Here is a 22,630-nt window from a genome sequence, read left to right as displayed (position 1 = left end):
ATATGTCACACTGACTATGTTTACTCCCTTGGAGTCATGGGAAATCAAATCATATATGTATCTTGATTCGTCACTTACCGCTCAGTACGTCATCTGTATTACTAGAACTTCATATAGGCCTATAACGTGTGCATGTGTTTTTAATATTCAAATACCATACCAATTTTCTATCACTTTTTTGTTGTTTTGTTTGTTTGTTTTTGTTTAACGTCCTATTAACAGCCAGGGTCATTTAAGGACGTGCCAGGTTTTGGAGGTGGAGGAAAGCCGGAGTACCCGGAGAAAAAAACCACCGGCCTACGGTCAGTACCTGGCAACTGCCCCACGTAGGTTTCGAACTCGCAACCCGGAGGTGGAGGGCTAGTGTTAACGTGTCGGGACACCTTAACCACTCAGCCACCGCGGCCCCTCTATCAAAACATGTGCGCTATATAAGATATCAGTTAAAAAAAAATTAAGAAGAAAAAAGAATATCGAATTTTAGCACTTTTTGATATTAATACACACACTTAAGATGTTGACATGCAAGTATGTGCTTACACGACTGACTATAAATAGTCGTGATCGACACTCGATAGAGCACCAGGCAAAGGAGATAGGAGGTGAGTGGTCGACCCAAAAAACAATGGTAATTCATGGAAGCTACTTAATCTTAGGTCAAAGTTATTCACACTCACATACAACATAAGAAGACATATGGAATCGGACAAAACACAAAGAAACAGCAGAACAAAAACAAAACACATTTAAAACGAGCTACAGAGAATACAGAGAATACAGAGAAAAGGAGGGGGGGGGGGGGGGTGATGGTGATGGGAGAGATAGCGAAGAGAGGGGGATAAGAAGGTGAGAGGAGGTCAGAATTTCGGTTTATATATTAAAAAGGTAGATTTTTTTTCTTCTTTTTTTTTTCAACATTTTCGATCATGCAAGTTTTAACCATTTTTTCCACTCATTATTAAAAACATTGAGGCACTGTTCACCTTTACCCTGAACAATGTACTTTTGGACTTTGTAATAATCTTTTATTATATTTACCAATTTACTAATGCCATAACATTTAATGATTTATGAGCGCACCTGGTTTTGTACAGATATTGTTTAAAAATTAAAATAATTTCAACTTTATTATAAATGCCTATATGTTCAAATAATCCAAAAATTCATAGCTTGTTTATTAATTGCAAAAGGAATAGTAATGACATCTAAAAGTGATTCAAAATTGAACAAAAATTGTTGAACTTCATTACATTCCCATAAAATATGGGTGATTGTCTCCCTGTCACCATTACAGAATGTACAGTTAGGATTATTTGTTTGGCCAATCTTGTAAATAAAAGCATTAGTGGTTAATATGTGATGATTTATTCTAAACTGTAGCCATTGTAGTTTTGTAATTTTTGTTATTTTAAATGGGAGAGAGTATATCTTTTTCCATGCACCATTATTAAAATCAAATATATTTCCCCAATTATTTTTAACCAAAACAATGTTTTCTTGTTTTATGAGTAGTTTGTAAAAATCTTGAGACCCCTTTTTCTGTTTTTAAAAATAATTTCTAAATCTAAATGATGATCGGGTATTGTGGGGTTCTATTTAGGATAGGCTAGTTTTTTTGCTTCTTATTACTCCATGATATTGTAAATAGTTAGCTATGTTCCCATATATATTGCAAAATTCTTCAAATGAAAAGAAAGAACCATCACTTTTATCCTTAATTAGATCATTAACTATAATTAGTCCTTTCTTAAACCAGTTTGGGAAAAAATCGCTTTTTTACCCACAGTTATGTTGTTATAATACCATAACGGTGATTTAAGAATAGAATAACCATCTTTCTTATATAACTCTTCTCTTACTCTAAGATTATTCCAAGCTTTAAAAACATCCACCCAAAATACAAAATACATTTTTACAGCTAGTCAAAATTTGGTCTAGATATTTCCTCCCAGGAACAGCCAAAATGTTAAGGTTTATTCGGGTCTTAAGAATTTCTAGCCATTTCCATTTTTAGGTCACAGACTTGTTTTGGTTGTGTGCTTTTGAAAAGCAATTGACGGGTTTCCAATCTGTTGTTCAATGAGGTAGCAACCAACTACTACAAGCAGTTGCCACCTCAGATTGACCCTGGCTGTTTAGGGGGAGATAAACCCAGGCAACAAACAAAACACATCTTCCTTTCAGCGCGATGCTGAAAAACGCTATCATTTTATGAATAAATTTCCTGTATACGATGAATAACTTCACATCTTGCTAAATGTGAAAATACAGACATGTACAAATGTATAATCGGCACTCAACTTTCTCCACAGTAAGTACAGGACCAACAAACGTGATCATGCAATATTGACTGACAGAACCCTTAACGTTATAAAAGCTTATGAAATTAATATTTTTCTGAAGTGAGCATTCACTGTAGATCATCGGAATCACTTCAGCATTTTAAAATCCGGATATCAAAGTACCACAAAACCTAAAATATCTGTTTCAAGTACTTTCTATATTGTTTCTTCATAAAGCGGAAAGTGTACTTGTAGTGTACGTAGTCATACATACTTGTGCTTTGTAATGGTGTGCTATTAATACTTTGCTAGATAATCTATATTTTACATAAGTTTTTTTATGCATGCTCCACATAAAACTAAAACCAATGATTGAATTGAAAAGGCCATCTTATACAAGATGACAATTTATTAAAGAAACATGAAAAATATTATCATCAGAAATATTTTGAAAAGCTCATCATAAGATGGCTAATTCCGCATCAGTATTAGAACAAAATACAAATTGTATGACAATTTACATCCTTAGGTGGGTATTCGACAGAATTACGCCAAAAAGTATTGATAGAATTACACTGAAATAGAACAAAATACAAAATGAATGACAATTTATATATACATCATGAGTGGATATTTGGCAGAATTACCCAAAACCGTATTACATGTAAAAGGGTGGAATGAGGGTGGGCTTCGAAATAGCTTAATTTTAGATTTAGTTCTATATGCGTAAAAACAAAATGGCGATGATGAAAAACAATTTTCAAGTGAAGAAAAGTTAACAGCCAATCATCGACCAGCAAGTGCTGTATGCTCTGGGGCCCCCAACGGGATTAAAAGGGGCCCCATAAAGTGACATAACCCAAACAGAATAAAATTACAAGAAAATGGAAAATGTATGTGTTACAGCATAAAATCAGCTATTTGCATAGCTTGCATATATTAAAATTCACGGGAAAAATTATTAAAAACAGCAGATTTATGAAAACGGCGTTGAAGTTAAATTATGAACATACAATTTCAAAGCTAACGAAGTCCCAGAACTATCTAAGTTAACTAAACTACACAGAAACTAAACTGACATAACTTAAGTGTTAATATTTCGAGGGTTTTTCTTCTAGATACATTGAATTTTAAATTCATTGCTATTGGTGGTCGTCAAGGTTCAGTTGTTTGCCCCCCAATTTCTTACGATATTACCCATGACATTATAACTGATGTGGACATTTCACAGATAACACGTCAGTTTATGTAATTGTTGGCCATGGTGTAATTACTCATGCTAAAGAACTTAATGGTCATCTTGAATCTAGTAAAAACTTGGCTAAACCCTGGAAAATTTTAACTCCCAGAAGGTTTTATCGCTTTAACTGTAACTAGGAAACACGGGCACATTATCTATTCGTTTTTCACAATCAGTTTTATGTTTTAAAAAACCTGAAAGTCAGACATAACAAACATAAACAAATTATGATTTATAAAAATATCGACGGGCCCTATACATGTACAGCTATACTTTCACATATCGACAGGCCCTATACATGTACAGCTATACTTTCACATATCGACGTCCCCTATACATGTACAGCTATATCGACGGGCCATATACATGTACAGCTATACTTTCACATATCGACGGGCCCTATACATGTACAGCTATACCGACGGGCCATATACATCCACAGCTATATCGACGGGTCATATACATGTACAGCTATACTTGCACATATCGACGGGCCATATACATGTACGGCTATACTTTTAAATATCGACGGGCCGTATACATGTACAGCTATACTTTCACATATCGACGGCCCCTATACATGTACAGCTATATAGACGGGCCCTATTATATGTACAGCTATACTTTTAAATATCGACGGGCCCTATACATGCACAGCTATACTTTCACATATGGACGGGCCCTATACATATACAGCTATACATGTACAGCTATACTTTTAAATATCGACGGGCCCTATGCATGCACAGCTATATCGACGAGCCCTGTACAGCTATACTTTCAAATATCGACGGGCCCTATACCTGTACAGCTATACTTTTAAATATCGACGAGCCCTATACACGTACAGCTATATCAACGGGCACTATACATGTACAGCTATACTTTTAAATATCGAAGGGCCCTATACCTGTACAGCTATACTTACAAATATCGACGGGCCCTATACCTGTACAGCTATACTTTTAAATATCGACGAGCCCTATACACGTACAGCTATATCAACGGGCCCTATACATGTACAGCTATACTTTTAAATATCGACGGGCCCTATACATGTACAGCTATATCGACGGCCATATACTTGTACAGCTATACTTTCCTTAGACATCATAAGCTATTTTTCATACGTGTTTGCACAGGGAAACATTTATAACAGCAGAACAGGATGAGTATTATTCGTTCAAGTATGTTATTCGGCGTATCTGTTGATCGAATAGGTTATTCCTGTATTCGCCCCCAGATGGTATATTCCTGTATTCGCCCCCAGATGGTATATTCCTGTATTCGCCCCTGTGTGTGTTGTTCCTGTATCCACCTGCATGTGTCTTTGATTCCTGTATTCGCCCCCAGATGGTATATTCCTGTATCCGCCCCTGCGTGTGTTGTTCCTGTATTCGCCTGTGACTTATTTTCTGTATTCGCCCCCAGATGAGATATACCTATATCCGCCCATGTGTGTTATTCCTGTATCCCCCCCCCCCCCCCCGATGAGATATATATCTATATCGCCCATGTGTGTGATTCCTGTATCCCCCCCCCCCGATGAGATATATACATATATCCGCCCATGTGTGTGATTCCTGTATCCCCCCCCCCCCCCCGATGAGATATATACATATATCCGCCCATGTGTGTTATTCCTGTATTCTGTATTCGCCCCCAGATGAGATATACCTATATCCGCCCATGTGTGTTATTCCTGTATCCCCCCCCCCCCCACCCCCCGATGAGATATATATCTATATCCGCCCATGTGTGTGATTCCTGTATTCGCCCCAGATGAGATATACCTATATCCGCCCATGTGTGTTATTCCTGTATCCCCCCCCCCCCCCCCCCCCCCCCGATGAGATATATATCTATATCCGCCCATGTGTGTTATTCCTGTATTCGCCCCAAGATGATATATACCTATATCCGCCCATGTGTGTTGTTCCTGTATCCGCCAGCTTGTTTAATCCCTGTATTTGCCCCTCCCGATTATTTTTTTTTCTGTATCAACCCTTATGTGTCATTCAATTATCCAGCCCAATGTATCATTCAATTATCCAACCAATGTGTCATTCCATTATCCACACCAATGTGTCATTCCATTATCCACAACAATGTGTCATTCCATTATCCACACCAATGTGTCATTCCATTATCCAACCAATGTGTCATTCCATTATCCACACCAATGTGTCATTCCATTATCCACAACAATGTGTCATTCCATTATCCACACCAATGTGTCATTCCATTATCCACACCAATGTGTCATTCCATTATCCACACCAATGTGTCATTCCATTATCCACACCAATGTGTCATTCCATTATCCAACCAATGTGTCATTCCATTATCCACACCAATGTGTCATTCCATTATCCAACCAATGTGCCATTCCATTATCCACACCAATGTGTCATTCCAATATCAACCCTAATGTGTCATTCCATTATCAACCCCTATGTGTCATTCCATTATCAACCCCTATGTGTCATTCCATTATCAACCCTAATGTGTCATTCCATTATCAACCCCTATGTGTCATTCCATTATCAACCCTAATGTGTCATTCCATTATCAACCCCTATGTGTCATTCCATTATCAACCCCTATATGCCATTCCATTATCAACCTAATGTGTCATTCCATTATCAACCCCTATGTGTCATTCCATTATCAACCCTTATGTGTCATTCCATTATCCATCCCAATGTGTCATTCCATTATCAACCCTAATGTGTCATTCCATTATCCATCCCAATGTGTCATTCCATTATCAACCCCTATGTGTCATTCCATTATCCACCCCTATATGTCATTCCATTATCAACCCTAATGTGTCATTCCATTATCAACCCCTATGTGTCATTCCATTATCAACCCTTATGTGTCATTCCATTATCACCTCTAATGTGTCATTCCATTATCAACCCTTATGTGTCATTCCATTATCAACCCTAATGTGTCATTCCATTATCCATCCCAATGTGTCATTCCATTATCAACCCCTATGTGTCATTCCATTATCCACCCCTATATGTCATTCCATTATCAACCCTAATGTGTCATTCCATTATCAACCCCTATGTGTCATTCCATTATCAACCCTTATGTGTCATTCCATTATCACCTCTAATGTGTCATTCCATTATCAACCCCTATGTGTCATTCCATTATCAACCCTAATGTGTCATTCCATTATCAACCCTAATGTGTCATTCCATTATCAACCCCTAATGTGTCATTCTATTATCCACCCCTATATGTCATTCCATTATCAACCCTAAAGTGTCATCCTATTATCCATTGCCTATGTGTCATTTCATTATCCGTTCCTGGTTATATCATTTCATTATCCGTCCCTGAGTGTTTCATTTCATTATCCATCCCTGAGTGTATCATTTCATTATCCGTCCCTGAATGTATCATTTCATTATCCGTCTCTGAGTGTGTTATTTCATTATCCGTCCTTGAGCGTATCATTTCATTATCCGTCTCTGAGTGTATCATTTCATTATCCGTCCCTGAATGTATCATTTCATTATCCATCCCTGAGTGTGTAATTTCATTATCCGTCCCTGAATTTATCATTTCATTATCCGTCCCTGAGTGTGTAATTTCATTATCCGTCCCTGAATGTATCATTTCATTATCCATCCCTGAGTGTTTAATTTCATTATCCGTCCCTCAAATTATCATTTCATTATCCGTCCCTGAGTGTATCATTTCATTATCCGTCCCTAAGTGTATCATTTCATTATCCATCCCTGAATGTATCATTTCATTATTCATCCCTGAGTGTATCATTTCATTATCCGTCCCTAAGTGTATCATTTCATTATCTGTCCCTGAGTGTATCATTCCATTATCCGTCCCTGAGTGTATCATTTCATTATCCGTCCCTAAGTGTATCATTTCATTATCCGTCCCTGAATGTATCACTTCATTATCCGTCCCTGAGTGTGTTATTTCATTATCCGTCCCTGAGCGTATCATTTCATTATCCATCCCTGAGTGTGTAATTTCATTATCCGTCCCTGAATTTATCATTTCATTATCCGTCCCTGAGTGTGTAATTTCATTATCCATCCCTGAGTGTATCATTTCATTATCCGTCCTTGACTGTGTAATTTCATTATCCATCCCTGAGTGTTTAATTTCATTATCCGTCCCTGAATTTATCATTTCATTATCCGTCCCTGAGTGTATCATTTCATTATCCGTCCCTGAATGTATCATTTCATTATCCATCCCTGAGTGTTTAATTTCATTATCCGTCCCTGAATTTATCATTTCATTATCCGTCCCTGAGTGTATCATTTCATTATCCGTCCCTAAGTGTATCATTTCATTATCCATCCCTGAATGTATCATTTCATTATCCATCCCTGAGTGTATCATTTCCGTATCCGTCCCTGAGTGTATCATTCCATTATCCGTCCCTGAGTGTATCATTTCATTCTCCGTCCCTAAGTGTATCATTTCATTATCCGTCCCTGAATGTATCACTTCATTATCTGTTCCTGAGTGTATCATTTCATCATCCGTCCCTGAATATATCATTTCATTATCCGTCCCTAAGTGTATCATTTCATTATCCGTCCCTAAGTGTGTAATTTCATTATCCGTAATTTCATTATCCGTCCCTGAATGTATCATTTCATTATCCGTCCCCGAGTGTATCATTTCATTATCCGTCCCTAAGTGTATCATTTCATTATCCATCCCTGAATGTATCATTTCATTATCCATCCCTGAGTGTATCATTTCATTATCCGTCCCTAAGTGTATCATTTCATTATCTGTCCCTGAGTGTATCATTCCATTATCCGTCCCTGAGTGTATCATTTCATTCTCCGTCCCTAAGTGTATCATTTCATTATCCGTCCCTGAATGTATCACTTCATTATCTGTTCCTGAGTGTATCATTTCATCATCCGTCCCTGAATATATCATTTCATTATCCGTCCCTAAGTGTATCATTTCATTATCCGTCCCTGAGTGTGTCATTTCATTATCCGTCCCTGAGTGTATCAATTAATTATCCGGCTCTGAGTGTGTAATTTCATTATCCGTCCCTAAGTGTATCATTTCATTATCCGTCCCTGAATGTATCACTTCATTATCCGTCCCTAAGTGTATCATTTCATTATCCATTATTGTTGTTATCCTCGCCCAATTAAATAAGTTGGGTAGCTCGTTAAGATTTTGGCATGCGTCTTTTTCTTTCTTTAATAATGACCAAACGGCATGAGATTTTGTTAAAGAAAAATAACAGAAACTTTTGAAAAAGTCATAAAAATCGAGGAATTCGGTAAATTATTATCTTAATGTGATAAATGAATGAATAAATAAATAAATAAGCAGAGAAGTGAAATAGAATACATCAGCTAGGCCTGCTGTCGGTCAACATATATAAATGAGTCGAGTGGTCGATTAGTGCATCACATCCGAACCACTAACGATAGCTATAGTCTATGTAGAGTAGTCTCCCCTTGTACTATCGCTGACGTCTACGCATTGTGACGTCATCAGTGGCCTTAGCGTCGTCAAGCTCACCACAAGTATTTATAAAGAAGCGATTTATTTGCCAAAGTTTAACCACTGCGTGCTTCGATAGCCTTGTGTATTGGTAAGTACAGTCCTCGATCGCTATATCACCGCTCTCTGAGAACTGCTCTATCGTATTAGGTAGATCTAGTTTAACCTTAAACTTGCATAACAAGATCTAGAATCTACAAGGAAACACACAGTAAAGTTCTATGACGGCGCGTATCATTATTGAACCAGCTTTAGTTGACTGTTACTCCTATGTGGCGCCGTTTGTACTTAATTATTCCCATGTAGTAATATTACTTAATGACTATAAGTGATATCACTTAAACGACTAATTGATATCACGTATTAATGAATTAAGTGATATCACTTATTAATTAATTAAGTGATATCACCTATTCAAAAGTTGGCATCACTTCGACATTTAATTGACATCACCTATTCAAACCCAGTGATATCTCTTAAATGACTAAATGATTTCACCATATCAATGAATAGTAAAACGGTATGAGGATGTTTGATGTATGTTACAAAGTTTATTCGATTCTCCACTCACTGTAAGCTAGGCTGCAATATATGTCTAGAGATTTCTTCCTGTAGAACCGAGAATGTTGCTGTCTTAAATTCAGTACAATGCGGGATACAACTGACATGTAATTCATGCTTAAAGATACTACAGTGTGTGAAAAAACTCGGGCATTATTTAAATTGTTGCATGTAAACATATTCCATTTTCCATATATTTAATGTTACTACAAAGGTCAACACGACAGGTCAATCTAGTGGGATTATAACTTTACTGTATGTGTTATAAACGATGATTATTAGTACACTGTTATCATTTTCTTTATTTTTTGGTGTTAATGAGACAGTTATACAATGGTGCAATTTCTATTCAATGTGACAGGCACTGTCGGCGCTGCAGCAACACTACCACGTCTAACATTAATCCCAATTTTCTGACGATATACGTAGATTCCCAAGGCAGCTTTAAGGCGATATCAACATCAGAACCCTTCGGATTGGCCTAACGTGTGTTTAATATGGTGGCTGATTTCTGCAATTTCGTTGTTTCGTTCCGGCGCTCCACTTGAACGATAAATCAAGCCACATTTTCCTTTGGGTTGACTAAAATTTGTACCTAATATAATTTCAGCTGTGCTATTATTATATACGGTATATCTCGCTCCGAGGGTGCTTCGATTCCGAGACCCGGATTTGATTCCTCTCGGAGCACTCGGCAGGATTGTGTTTTCTATGTTCTTTCACGCGTTCTTGAGACGATTGAAGCTTTTTTGTTGATGCTTTAATTTGTAGACCACACTTGTGGAAAAATTGTAAATAGTAGAATCTGTTCTCGTTAACACAGCTTATATAAAGTCATTGGATTCTAGTAAGAACCTATTTCTTGTGATTATTTTTAACACCTTTCATGTCCCGAGTATGATGAATTCAATAAATTTGATATCGAAAAAGAATCAGGGACGCCAGTTTTAACCTTGCTGGTACATATAACAGAAAAAAAACTGAATATGGTAGTCTTAAAGAACGATATACCGTATTATTACGGTCAAATGAAACTTTCATTTTGAACATATATACATTTAAATCAATGAATTCATTTTCAAAACAAATACTACATGTATATAAAGTTTATACATTGCTGTCAATAAAATAGAAGCTCGAGAGTCACTGAATGTAAACTCCAACCTTCGTTGTAAAATATATTTCATTTAATTTCGTTATTTCCGGAACACACACAAGTACATTGTGCATGCATAAAATGTACTGTATATGAGACCTAGCTTCCACAGGGAAAGAGAATTGTGTCCCCCCCCCCCCCCCCCCCCCCCCCTTTTTTTCTCGATGTGCATTCAGGAGGGGGTTGCCAATTTAACTGAAGGTTATCTTAACCCATACGACCTATGTCACTTGCTTTTTACACATAAAAATATCTAATTGTGTCCAAGTTCAACTCTGACTATATATATACAGACATAATTATGGTCGCGTAGTTAGCCCGGTTATATGTCACGTGGTATTTTCAACAGACACCTGTCACTTCTATGTTTTCCTTCGTTTTACGTCATATTACGCTGCATAAGCATTATTAAGGATGTTTGTATTGAGTTACTGGAAAGTGGAAATATACTTATATAAACTAATATTGTTCGTAAAGCAGCGATATACACTTGAACAAATCCAACTCTAACATCAAGCTATCAATACAATTTTATATTTATGTAACTGCACCACAGTGTTTATATTTATGATTATGTTTTGTATTACCATATATGATATGGATATACAATGTATAGGCTTTCAGCCTGCGTCCATCATATATGCTATCAGATGCTATTGAAGTGGGAGGTTCAACGTAAGCTTTTCCTTGGAAATTACGACTTGAGAAAATCATTACTTCTCAAGTGAGTCAGATGATGAGACGAGTCATTCCGGATGTGTTATGCATTGTACTTGTTACAGCCAATAAGAACCATCTTTATACAAGTACCAATTACATAGAAATCACTTAAGCTTTTGAATCAAAATATTTCATGTAAAAAATTATGAAGATGATTTTCAAAAATGAGAAGCTTTTGATTAGTTTTATTAACGAAAAATAGATTTAAAATGACACAAATCATAGATCACTTTATTTATCACAAATTAATGTTATGTTTTAATGGCATTCGCAGACTTAGGCAGTCATAGGCCTACAAAACATACGAAGGGGAAGATAAATAATAAAAACACCAACAGTAAGACAATCGTACATAATGACTATGTTGTAATGACATTGTCTATCCCGGGTTAAAATAACAAATTAAGAATTAAACATCTTAGAAAGATAATAAAATATATTTGGATAAAACCCGACGAAGGTGCGTGTTACTGAAAGCCTGGCAGAAGGATGAAGAAGTTCATTTGTAACTTTTAAAATCCATAGAAGATTTATTACTTGGAGTGTTTTCCCTTTATATTGATGACGTCAGTCAGTTGTGACGTCACACTACAGCTTCGTCGCGTTGTCAAGCCCGCCATTTGGTTTGATTGCGGATAGAGGTCTCGTCTTTCTATTCATATTTCCTAAAGTTAAATCACAGCGGGTTGTCAATCAACCACGTATTGGTAAGTAGTACAGACTTATCACTTTATAATAATTTGTATACCCCCTTTTTTAAGCAGTATGCCCATACTGTCTTTCCTAGAATTACACAAGAACGACAGATTCTATCTTTTAGAGATGAGGATGGTACTAAGCCTTGTTGCAAGTCACTGTGATGACGTTCAGAGTTCTGACGTACAGTTGGGTTTGGTCAGGATTTAGGTTTAGTAACTGTTTACTGGGTCACACTCGTTGATGTAATATGAGCGAGCATTTTCTATTTGCATTGGTGTTTGAGTTAAGGTAGTTAGCACGAGATGGAGGCAGTTATACAGTCTCAGCTAGCCCCCCCCCCCCCCCCCCTTTTGTACAATTTTAGGAAAATCCGCCAAACTTAGCATGAGTCCGTTCAGGCTGTTATTGATGCTAAAATGATGTCACAATATGTATATATACTAGTTCATAATTATCGCATTGTATATAAGGTATTTGGGAATTTATTGTGTATTTTAAGGATGATTTCTGTTTTTTATTGTGTTTTGAAGTCACAAGATTGACTCTTGTGTATATAATACATTTTATTGTCTCCATTTTGGTGGCCTTTTCCATTCAAACCTGCTGTTAGAGTTTTCTTGTTATAAGTATAGAGTTTTTTGTTTGTTTATATCATACCGTATGTACATGCATGAAGTACAGTGTCGCTTTTCACGTTAATAAGCGTTCTACATACTAATTCTATGTCTGATTAGCCTTAGCAGTGTTTATTGATTGGGTTTATCATTACTATAGTTACAGCACAACTCTCTTTTTTATTTAAACGTATTTTATTTGCTTCAAAAGCATAAATGATTAGGCATAAGTTATTACAACATTACGGTAATGATCACTTTATAATAGCCAGCACATTTCGTAATTTTAAATGGTTAAATTTTCAACTTGAATCCGTTAAAAAATTCCATTACTTTAATGCGTTAAAACTTTCCACATCTTTAATGAGTTAAAGCATTTGATAAATGCAGTGGGTTTAACCCCCCCCCCCCCCCCTATAAAAACCCCATAACTTTGATGTGTTAAAACCTTCCATTACTGCATTAAATTTATGGCTAAAACATTCCATCGCCTTATTTGGTTAAAGTTTCTTTTACTTTCCATTACTGATTGATTATAATTTTCCATCATTTAAATTGGTTAAAACTTTCCTTCTCTTTGCTTGGTTAAAGCTTTCAATCAATTTGACTGGTTAAAAATTTTCATTATTTTAATTGGTTAAAGCTCTACGTCCCTTGCATTGCTTTACATTTTCATTATTTTAACTGTATACAAACCATCCAGTTTATTGGTTAAAAGTGTCTATCACAATTTGGTGGGTTTTTTTCTTGATGAGATAAACCTACCAGATTTATAACATATCCCATTTGCTCAGTAACTATAATCGTTAAGGTTTGTTTTGTAATTTTAGACAAGTGGATTTTGATTGATACCCAGAATGTCGTACGGAGGAAGAAGACCGTACGGTGGTTACCCTACAAGGCAGTTCCCTCCCCTGTCCCCAACTCCGCGCCCAACCTACGCCGAACCTAACGTGAGTTACTATATATATAGCCTAAGTGTCGTTTGATATATTTTCTTATAATTCGTTACTTTCCGAAGGCCTCTTTGAAAATGAAATAGAATTGTTTTCAGGGCTCTCAATAATAAAGAAGTTTGACCAAAGACTCATGTGAACATTTGATGTAAATAAAAAGGATATTATTGTCGTGAAAACGTGTCATCATTATTCATAAGTATGTACGCGAAAACATGAGCAACACAAAATAAGAGAACAATATACATTTTGTACATGTATATAGAAAATGCATTTTGTATGTAATACCAGGTTCCACAGCGAGAGCCGGTCATCCTGCCAAGTATCGCTGACAAGTATGCCGACGGAGCAACTTATCGTAGACACCGCAGTGAGTATAGTTCATTTAGAAGTTTTTGTTTATTGTGGTTCAAAAAGTTTCTCGAGTTCTTCATTTATGAGATAAGGACGGACCTACTGAGTTTTGTTGTTGCTTTTTTACGAACCCTGACAAACACTTCCAAGGCCTGCATTAAAATGTATGGTACATTAAACAAGAGGCCAAGGGCCTCGTAGCTCTCTGGACGTACTATATATTCTTTGTATTTTCAACTTTTTCAATGAATTTTCTTGATTTTGTGTATTGATCGTTTCAAATGAAATCTTGTACTCTTATAGAGAATTGTTTCCTGTTTCATCTCATAATATTTTCACCGTTTTCCGATGTATATGACTGGAGAAATCATATACATTTATAAGTCATCAAAGGTCACAGGTCAAATTGGTCATCAATATAGTATCAATGCAACATGCTTCAGCTTGCATATTATCACTACATAATACAAATCATCAATACATATGCATATGACTATAATCAATTAGAAACCTATATTCTCTCCGATTTCTGATATCTACCATATTTACACATGGTATATTTTATACCCAAAACACATTTGTCAACAGTTATTAGTGATTTAAAGCTATACACTGGGTAACAGGACATATTTCATTACTAAGTAATAGCTCTGGAGATAGGGCTCCATTCCCATGCTTTCAAGAAATTAAGTTAATATTATGAGAGAAGATAAACAATTGGAACTACTAAGAATACATAGTAATGTTTCACACTGTAGCAGACGACATAATGTGTATAAAGTAACACGCATAGCAGCAAATTTTGCAGCGGCACAGGGATACGTGTGTTGCAGCACATTACTATATATATACACATTACAGTTGGTTGATATAGGAACTTTGCCTCATAACTCCTCAGAATAACGTTCGGCATGTCCCTGTGACACCGAGTATGTCCAAAATGACACCGTAAATTGACGATTACTCGAAAATGAAAACATTTAACAACTCAAATTTCTTGTCAAATCTAGTTCGTGTCGACCCCAATCATGTGTCTTGAAATCCATTCTGACAGTCCCACTGTTTCTGATATCCTCTGTCCACAAAATTTTAATAATTCTACTTCCGGCAAAAACATGAGAATGACTGCGTAAGCTCTCCTGGACTACGTCCAGAGAGCTAAAAAGCTGAGAAATCAGTTTGTCTGCATCAAAAACAAATAATCCCACAAAGGTCAATGTGTTTCTAAATATACAATGTATTTAGATGTCATGATATTTATATAGATGTCACGATGTTTATATAGATGTGAGGATATTTATATAGATGTCATGATATTTATATACATGTCATGATGTTTATATTGATATCATAATATTTATAGATGTCACGATGTTCATTTTGATGTCATGATATTTATCTATAGATGTCATGATATTTATATATATGTCATGATATTTATCTATAGATGTCATGATATTTATATATATGTCATGATATTTATCTATAGATGTCATGATATTTATATAGATGTCATGATATCTATATAGATGTCATGATGTCTATATAGATGTCATTATATTTATATAGATGCAATAATGTTTATATAGATGTCATGATATCTATATAGATGTCATGATGTCTATATAGATGTCATGATATTTATATAGATGCAATAATGTTTATATAGATGTCATGATATCTATATAGATGTCATGATGTCTACATAGATGTCATGATATTTATATAGATGTCATGATATTTATGTAGATGCCATAATGTTTATATATATGTCATGATATTTATAGATGTCAAGATATTTATATAGATGTCATGATATTTATATAGATGTCATGATGTTTATATAGATGTCATGATATTTATTTATAGATGCCATACTGCTTATATAGATGTCATGATATTTATATCGATGCCATACTGTTTATATAGATGTCATGATATTTATATACATGCCATACTGTTTATATAGATGTCATGATATTTATATAGATGCCATAATGTTTATATAGATGTCATGATATTTATATAGATGCCATACTGTTTATATAAATGTCATGATATTTATAAAGATGCCATAATGTTTATATAGATGTCATGCTATTTATATACATGCCATAATGTTTATATAGATGTCATGATATTTATAGATGTCAAGATATTTATATAGATGTCATGATATTTATATAGATATCATGATGTTTATATAGATGTCATGATATTTATTTATAGATGCCATACTGCTTATATAGATGTCATGATATTTATATACATGCCATAATGTTTATATAGATGTCATGATATTTATATCGATGCCATACTGTTTATATAGATGTCATGATATTTATATACATGCCATAATGTTTATATAGATGTCATGATATTTATATACATGCCATAATGTTTATATAGATGTAATGATATTTATATACATGCCATAATGTTTATATAGATGTCATGATATTTATATACATGCCATAATGTTTATATAGATGTCATGATATTTATATACATGCCATAATGTTTATATAGATGTCATGATATTTATATACATGCCATAATGTTTATATAGATGTCATGATATTTATATACATGCCATAATGTTTATATAGATGTCATGATATTTATATACATGCCATAATGTTTATATAGATGTAATGATATTTATATACATGCCATAATGTTTATATAGATGTCATGCTATTTATATACATGCCATAATGTTTATATAGATGTCATGATATTTATATAAATGTCACGATATTTGTACAAATAAAGGTGACATATGTTATATAGTGATTATTTGTGAAAATTGAAAAAAAATAACATGATAATCATGAAATATTGAAATATACTGTATGACTAAATAATGTTTTCCTACAGTTAAACTTACCAGTACAGATAGATCACAGACATAGTATGTACGTAGGTAATGTCACTAGTTTTCTTCGTTGTCTTTTGCTCTAAATTTTCATCTTCTACATTTCGCTTCTTCGTCCTACCTGACGTGTTTCCTTTCTTTCCTCTGTCTTTCTCCTACCTTGCTATCCATCTCTTTCCTGTAGTCAAGCCTGTATCCCCAGTGGATGAAAGCATCTATGACTTTTCCAATATGTCTACCAAGCTTCCCCCTATTCGCCCACCAGCACGTGGCAAAGGTAAGCGTAGGTCCAGAATAGCTTTGTGAAAATGTACCCTTCACAAAACAACATATCTTTGAAAAGCATGCACCCTTATCAAAATCTGCTGTCAAAAGATACAGACAAAAAAATTCAGACATTCGCTATCTCAAAACCGACTGTGTTTATAACCGGAGATTAAAACACCGTGTTTGTTAGAATGATTATAGCTTGTGAAATCACGAACTTTCCTTTGTTTACCTAGAGGCCTACGATCCCGCAACCTCCAGAAGACCAGACCAGAGAAGGTACGGACAGCGCTCGAGAACTCTTGGTGGAGCAGTTGGTTTCAGATCCAGCACAGGCACAAGGCGATACTAATTTATATACAGTAAGTGTTACAATCTATAGTGGGAATGCACAGTGGTATTTAATCATCATACAGACTTATTTGGGCACAGAATGGAATACATGTAATACACTGACATTGATTTCGTGGCAAAATTGAAGAGTAAGACTCATTCACCACCACCCGGTGGAAAAAAAAAATAATAATAATACCTACATTTTTGTAGATGTGTTTGATGTACCTGATATATTTGATGTACAAATATCGAGGTCGATATACACTTAAATTGACCGGCTTTGACCTTTATTGTCGTTTCTCTGTGATCGTCGTAATAAATTCATCGGCTTTGCAATTCGGCAAGTATGTTCTTGCTGACACCAATCAAAAAGCTAGTGTTTGCTTTCGATTTAGCTATGACATTTTCTAGGTGTGCAGAGCGAGAGTTAACGTTAGCTCTGTTGTATCTGATTAGACATGCAACATTATGATCTGGTAGGAACTGAAGCTGTGAACATTCGATAAATAGTTTCATATACATGCATCTATAGACATTTAAATTTGAATTTGTTTGTTTCTTCTTTCAGAAGTTTAAATGTCTATATACGAAGAATCCTGCCAATACTTCCATCCGAGCTGCTTTATCCATTCAGTACATCGTATACAAGATCTAATGTCCGCTGACTACAATAATTCGAATTTTCCCTGGTCATGCTTGGTAAGATGAGAAAACAGTGTTTATTTCTTTTTTTTTATTAATATATATTTTTTTTTTTACATAATTTCATTACCAAAATGCGTTCCTTCGTAAATCCCAACCATACACTACTGATATGTGGTAGTCAAACACTGGCTCACAAGCTTTACTTCTACCTTACACATTTATCTATATCAGTATATGATAAAACAATACTTCATGATGTTAATTAGAATTCCTAACTCATCAACTATTATAATACTTTCACATATAATATAAGATGATGGTAATTACGATATATACATTATCAAGTCGTTTGTTAATAGGGTTTCGTTACAGTCATATCAGCACATTCGTCAAAGTTGTCCTCAGAGAAACATATTAATATGCTAGCATTATAACAGAAAGTAAGAGAAAATATTGTTTTTGTTTTTAATAAAATGTAGTTATATTGTGGTAAAGTAATAATAATATGGTAAAAAACACTCAGCACAGAAACAGAAGAAAAAGCAAAAACAAAAAAAAAAACAACAAAAAAAAAACGAGAAGCTAGGCAACGCGAATAAAATAATTAACACAGGAGAAATATTGTAAAAACTCGAATACAGTGATATAAAATGGATTTATATGGTAACAATACCCCTGGGAATCCTACCTAAACAAACTTGAACCACTTGGGCTCCCTACCTCCACAAACATTTAGTCCTTGGGCGCCCTACCTACACAATGTTATAACCCTTAGGCGCCCTACCTACACAATGTTATAACCCTTGGGCGCCCTACCTACACCATGTTATAACCCTTGGGAGCCCTACCTACACAATGTTATCACCCTTGGTCGCCCAACCTACACAATGTTATAACCCTTGGGCGCCCTACCTACACAATGGTTTAACCCTTGGGCGCCCTACCTACACAATGGTTTAACCCTTGGGCGCCCTACCTACACAATGTTATAACCCTTGGGCGCCCTACCTACACAATGTTATAACCCTTGGGCGCCCTACCTACACCATGTTATAACCCTTGGGCGCCCTACCTACACCATGTTATAACCCTTGGGCGCCCTACCTACACAATGTTATCACCCTTGGTCGCCCAACATACACAATGTTATAACCCTTGGGCGCCCTACCTACACAATGTTATAACCCTTGGGCGCCCTACTACACAATGTTATAACCCTTGGGCGCCCTACCTACACAATGTTATAACCCTTGGGCGCCCTACAAGTACCTACACAATGTTATAATCCTTGGGCGCCCAACCTACACAATGTTATAACCCTTGGGCGCCCTACCTACACAATGTTATAACTCTTAGGCGCACTACCTACACAATGTTATAACTCTTGGGCGCCCTAAATACACAATGTTATAATCCTTGGGCGCCCTACTTACACAATGTTATAACTCTTGGGCGCCCTACCTACACAATGCTATAACCATTGGGCGCCCTACCTACACAATGTTATAACCCTTGGGCGCCCTATCTACACAATGTTATAACCCTTGGGCTCCCTAAATACACAATGTTATAATCCTTGGGCGCCCTAAATACACTACGTCATAACCCTTGGGCGCCCTACCTACACAATGTTATAACCCTTGGGCGCCCTACCCACACAATGGTTTAACCCTTGGGCGCCCTACCTACACAATGTGATAACTCTTAGGCGCCCTACCTACACAATGTTATAACCCTTGGGCGCCCTAAATACACAATGTTATAATCCTTGGGCGCCCTACTTACACAATGTTATAACTCTTGGGCGCCCTACCTACACAATGTTATAACCATTGGGCGCCCTACCTACACAATGGTATAACCCTTGGGCGCCCTATCTACACAATGTTATAACCCTTGGGCTCCCTAAATACACAATGTTATAATCCTTGGGCGCCCTAAATACACTACGTCATAACCCTTGGGCGCCCTACCTACACAATGTTATAACCCTTGGGCGCCCTACCCACACAATGGTTTAACCCTTGGGCGCCCTACCTACACAATGTTATAACCCTTGGTCGCCTTACCTACACAATGTTATAACCCTTGGGCGCCCTACCTACACAATGTTATAACCCTTGGGCGCCCTACCTTCACAATGTTATAACCCTTGGGCGTCCAACAAGTACATTCACAATGTTATAACTCTTGGGCGCTCTACCTACACAATGTTATAACCCTTGGGCGCCCTACCTACACAATGTTATGAGCCTTGGGCGCCCTACCTACACAATGTTATCACCCTTGGGCGTCCTACCTACACAACTATTTAATCACTGGGCGCCCTACCTACACACTATCATAACCATTGGACGTTATAAGTAGTCAATGTTCTACCTAAAATTCTTGGTAAGCCTGTTTACCTTTATAACACCCATAATTCATATTATTTAGAAGAACGAAAGCAAAAAAACAGAAAGAAAAAAAAAGAAAAAAAGAAAAAAAGCGAAAAAGATAAGAAAAAAAAAACAGTAAAAAAAAACAAGCAAAAAAAAAAAAAAAAATGAAACGAAAATATAAAAAGTAAAGGAGGGAACAAATAAGCAAGCTTGGAATTTCCACTTGCACAATCTTTAACCTCTTGGGCGCCCGATTTAAACAAAAATTAACCAATGGGCGCCCTACCTACACAGTGTCATAACTCTGAAGCGTCCAACCTGCACAATGTTATAGTCCTTGAGCGCCCTACCTACACAGCAATTTAACCCTTGAGCACCCTACCTACACAATATTGTAACTCATGGTGCCCTACATACACAACCCTTTCTCTCTTCGGTTCTCTACCTACACAGTCATTAAACTCTTGGGCGCCCTACCTACACAGCCACTTAACTCTTGAGCCTCCTACCTACACAGCCATTATCCTTTGGGCGCCCTACCTACACTGCCATTTAACCCTTGGGCGCCCTACATACAAACTGTTGTGACCCTTTGTGCCCTTTATACACAACTATTTCTCTCTTTGGTGCCCTACCTACACATCTTTTGAAGCCTTGGTGCCCTACCTACACAATCATTGAACTCTCGGGCGCTCCTACACAACTATTTAACTCTTGGGTGCCCTATCTACATAGCAGTTTAATCCATGGGCACCCCTACCTACAAAATAATGTAACTATTGGGCGCCCCTGCCTACAAAATGTTATAACCCTTGGGCGCCCATGCCTACACAATAATATAACACTTGGGCGTCATACCTTCACATTATTTGAACCCTTGGAAAGAAAAGAGGAAAAGTGAAAAAAGGAGCAAAAAGGCAGAGAAAAAACGAAAGGGAGAAAAAAAGCGAAAAATAAAAAAAATAAAAAAAAAAAATAGAAAAAATGAAAAATACAAAAACAAAAAGGGAAAAAGAAAAGTAGAAAAAGAAGAAACCAAAAGAAAAACAGAAAAAAATAGAAGTCAAGAACAAAAACAAAAAACAAAAAAAAACAAAAACTGAAAGAGAAAATATGTTAAACAGAAACATTTTCATTCAAAAATGTATATATGAAAAGAAAAAATAGTAAAAATAGGTAAACTGTTTTCGGATACTAACAAAAAGGAAATTCTAAGGTACATACCATTTTGTATAAATAGATCAAGGTACACTTGTAATGACCTATTACTGCATGGTGATTTTATCACCCACATGTACTTTTTGCACTGCTCATGCACTATTAAAAATAACTTTATTATACCTATGTCTGCACATAACGCATATTTAGCGACACAGTGCCATCAAGTGTTTGGTCACAATCAACCTTCTATTACCCAGATTTTCTTTTAACATTCATTTTGAAATTGATTCAAAGTTCTAATCATCCAAATATAATATAATACGTGTTTCTCTTTATTTTTCACTTTCAGTATTTGATTATTTTCTAATCTACATCTGACTCAAATTCTGTAATATGATTATTCAGTAAGTAGCAGTTTGATTCACTACTAAAAGATACCGTTTCATCAACTTCTAAAATAACCTTATGTTCCTTTTATTGGAGAGTCGTGAGTTAACCTTTTAGTTTCAGTCCCACATATTACATACTAACTGGGTGTGGATTTACGAAGGAACAATTCATGTACTATTTTCACGAATAACCAAGTGATGTTGTCCGATTTTAACATTACGTCTTTTCATTTGTCCTGTTTCACTACTTGTGTATCAATATTGGTCATTTTATTTTTGTAATAAGTAGTTAAGAATTGATTGTTTTCTCTCTACTTGCTATGCATGACCGGGAATTTCCCAAAACTTTAGTTACCTATTATTCGTCAAACAGAACATATTTTCCTCTTCTTTGCTGATACATCATGTACATATATTCACTGAAGTAATTATGATTAAAATAAGGAGCAGCATTAG

At 35.9% G+C, this 22,630-nt stretch overlaps 1 protein-coding gene across 3 annotated transcripts; it reads left to right on the top strand.

The window, feature by feature from the left end:
• Positions 1-9,063: 9,063 nt before the first annotated feature.
• On the top strand, positions 9,064-18,452 carry LOC117336312. 3 transcript variants are annotated; one of them, XM_033896801.1, is made up of 6 exons: positions 9,064-9,148; positions 13,638-13,760; positions 14,055-14,133; positions 17,180-17,272; positions 17,499-17,624; positions 18,167-18,452. In XM_033896801.1, exons 2-5 carry the CDS (start codon positions 13,665-13,667, stop codon positions 17,612-17,614), a joined length of 384 nt encoding a protein of 127 aa, XP_033752692.1. In that variant the 5' UTR covers positions 9,064-9,148; positions 13,638-13,664; the 3' UTR covers positions 17,615-17,624; positions 18,167-18,452. The 3 variants fall into 3 exon arrangements, 2 of the variants coding, with proteins under 2 accessions (XP_033752692.1, XP_033752691.1); XM_033896800.1 differs by lacking the exon at positions 9,064-9,148 and adding an exon at positions 12,106-12,201; XR_004534574.1 differs by lacking the exons at positions 9,064-9,148; positions 17,180-17,272 and adding an exon at positions 12,106-12,201.
• Positions 18,453-22,630: the final 4,178 nt, after the last annotated feature.

Source organism: Pecten maximus, chromosome 10, assembly GCF_902652985.1.
Source record: "Pecten maximus chromosome 10, xPecMax1.1, whole genome shotgun sequence".
In the NCBI taxonomy this organism is placed as follows: domain Eukaryota; kingdom Metazoa; phylum Mollusca; class Bivalvia; order Pectinida; family Pectinidae; genus Pecten; species Pecten maximus.
This window is presented reverse-complemented; position numbering and strand designations above follow the sequence as displayed.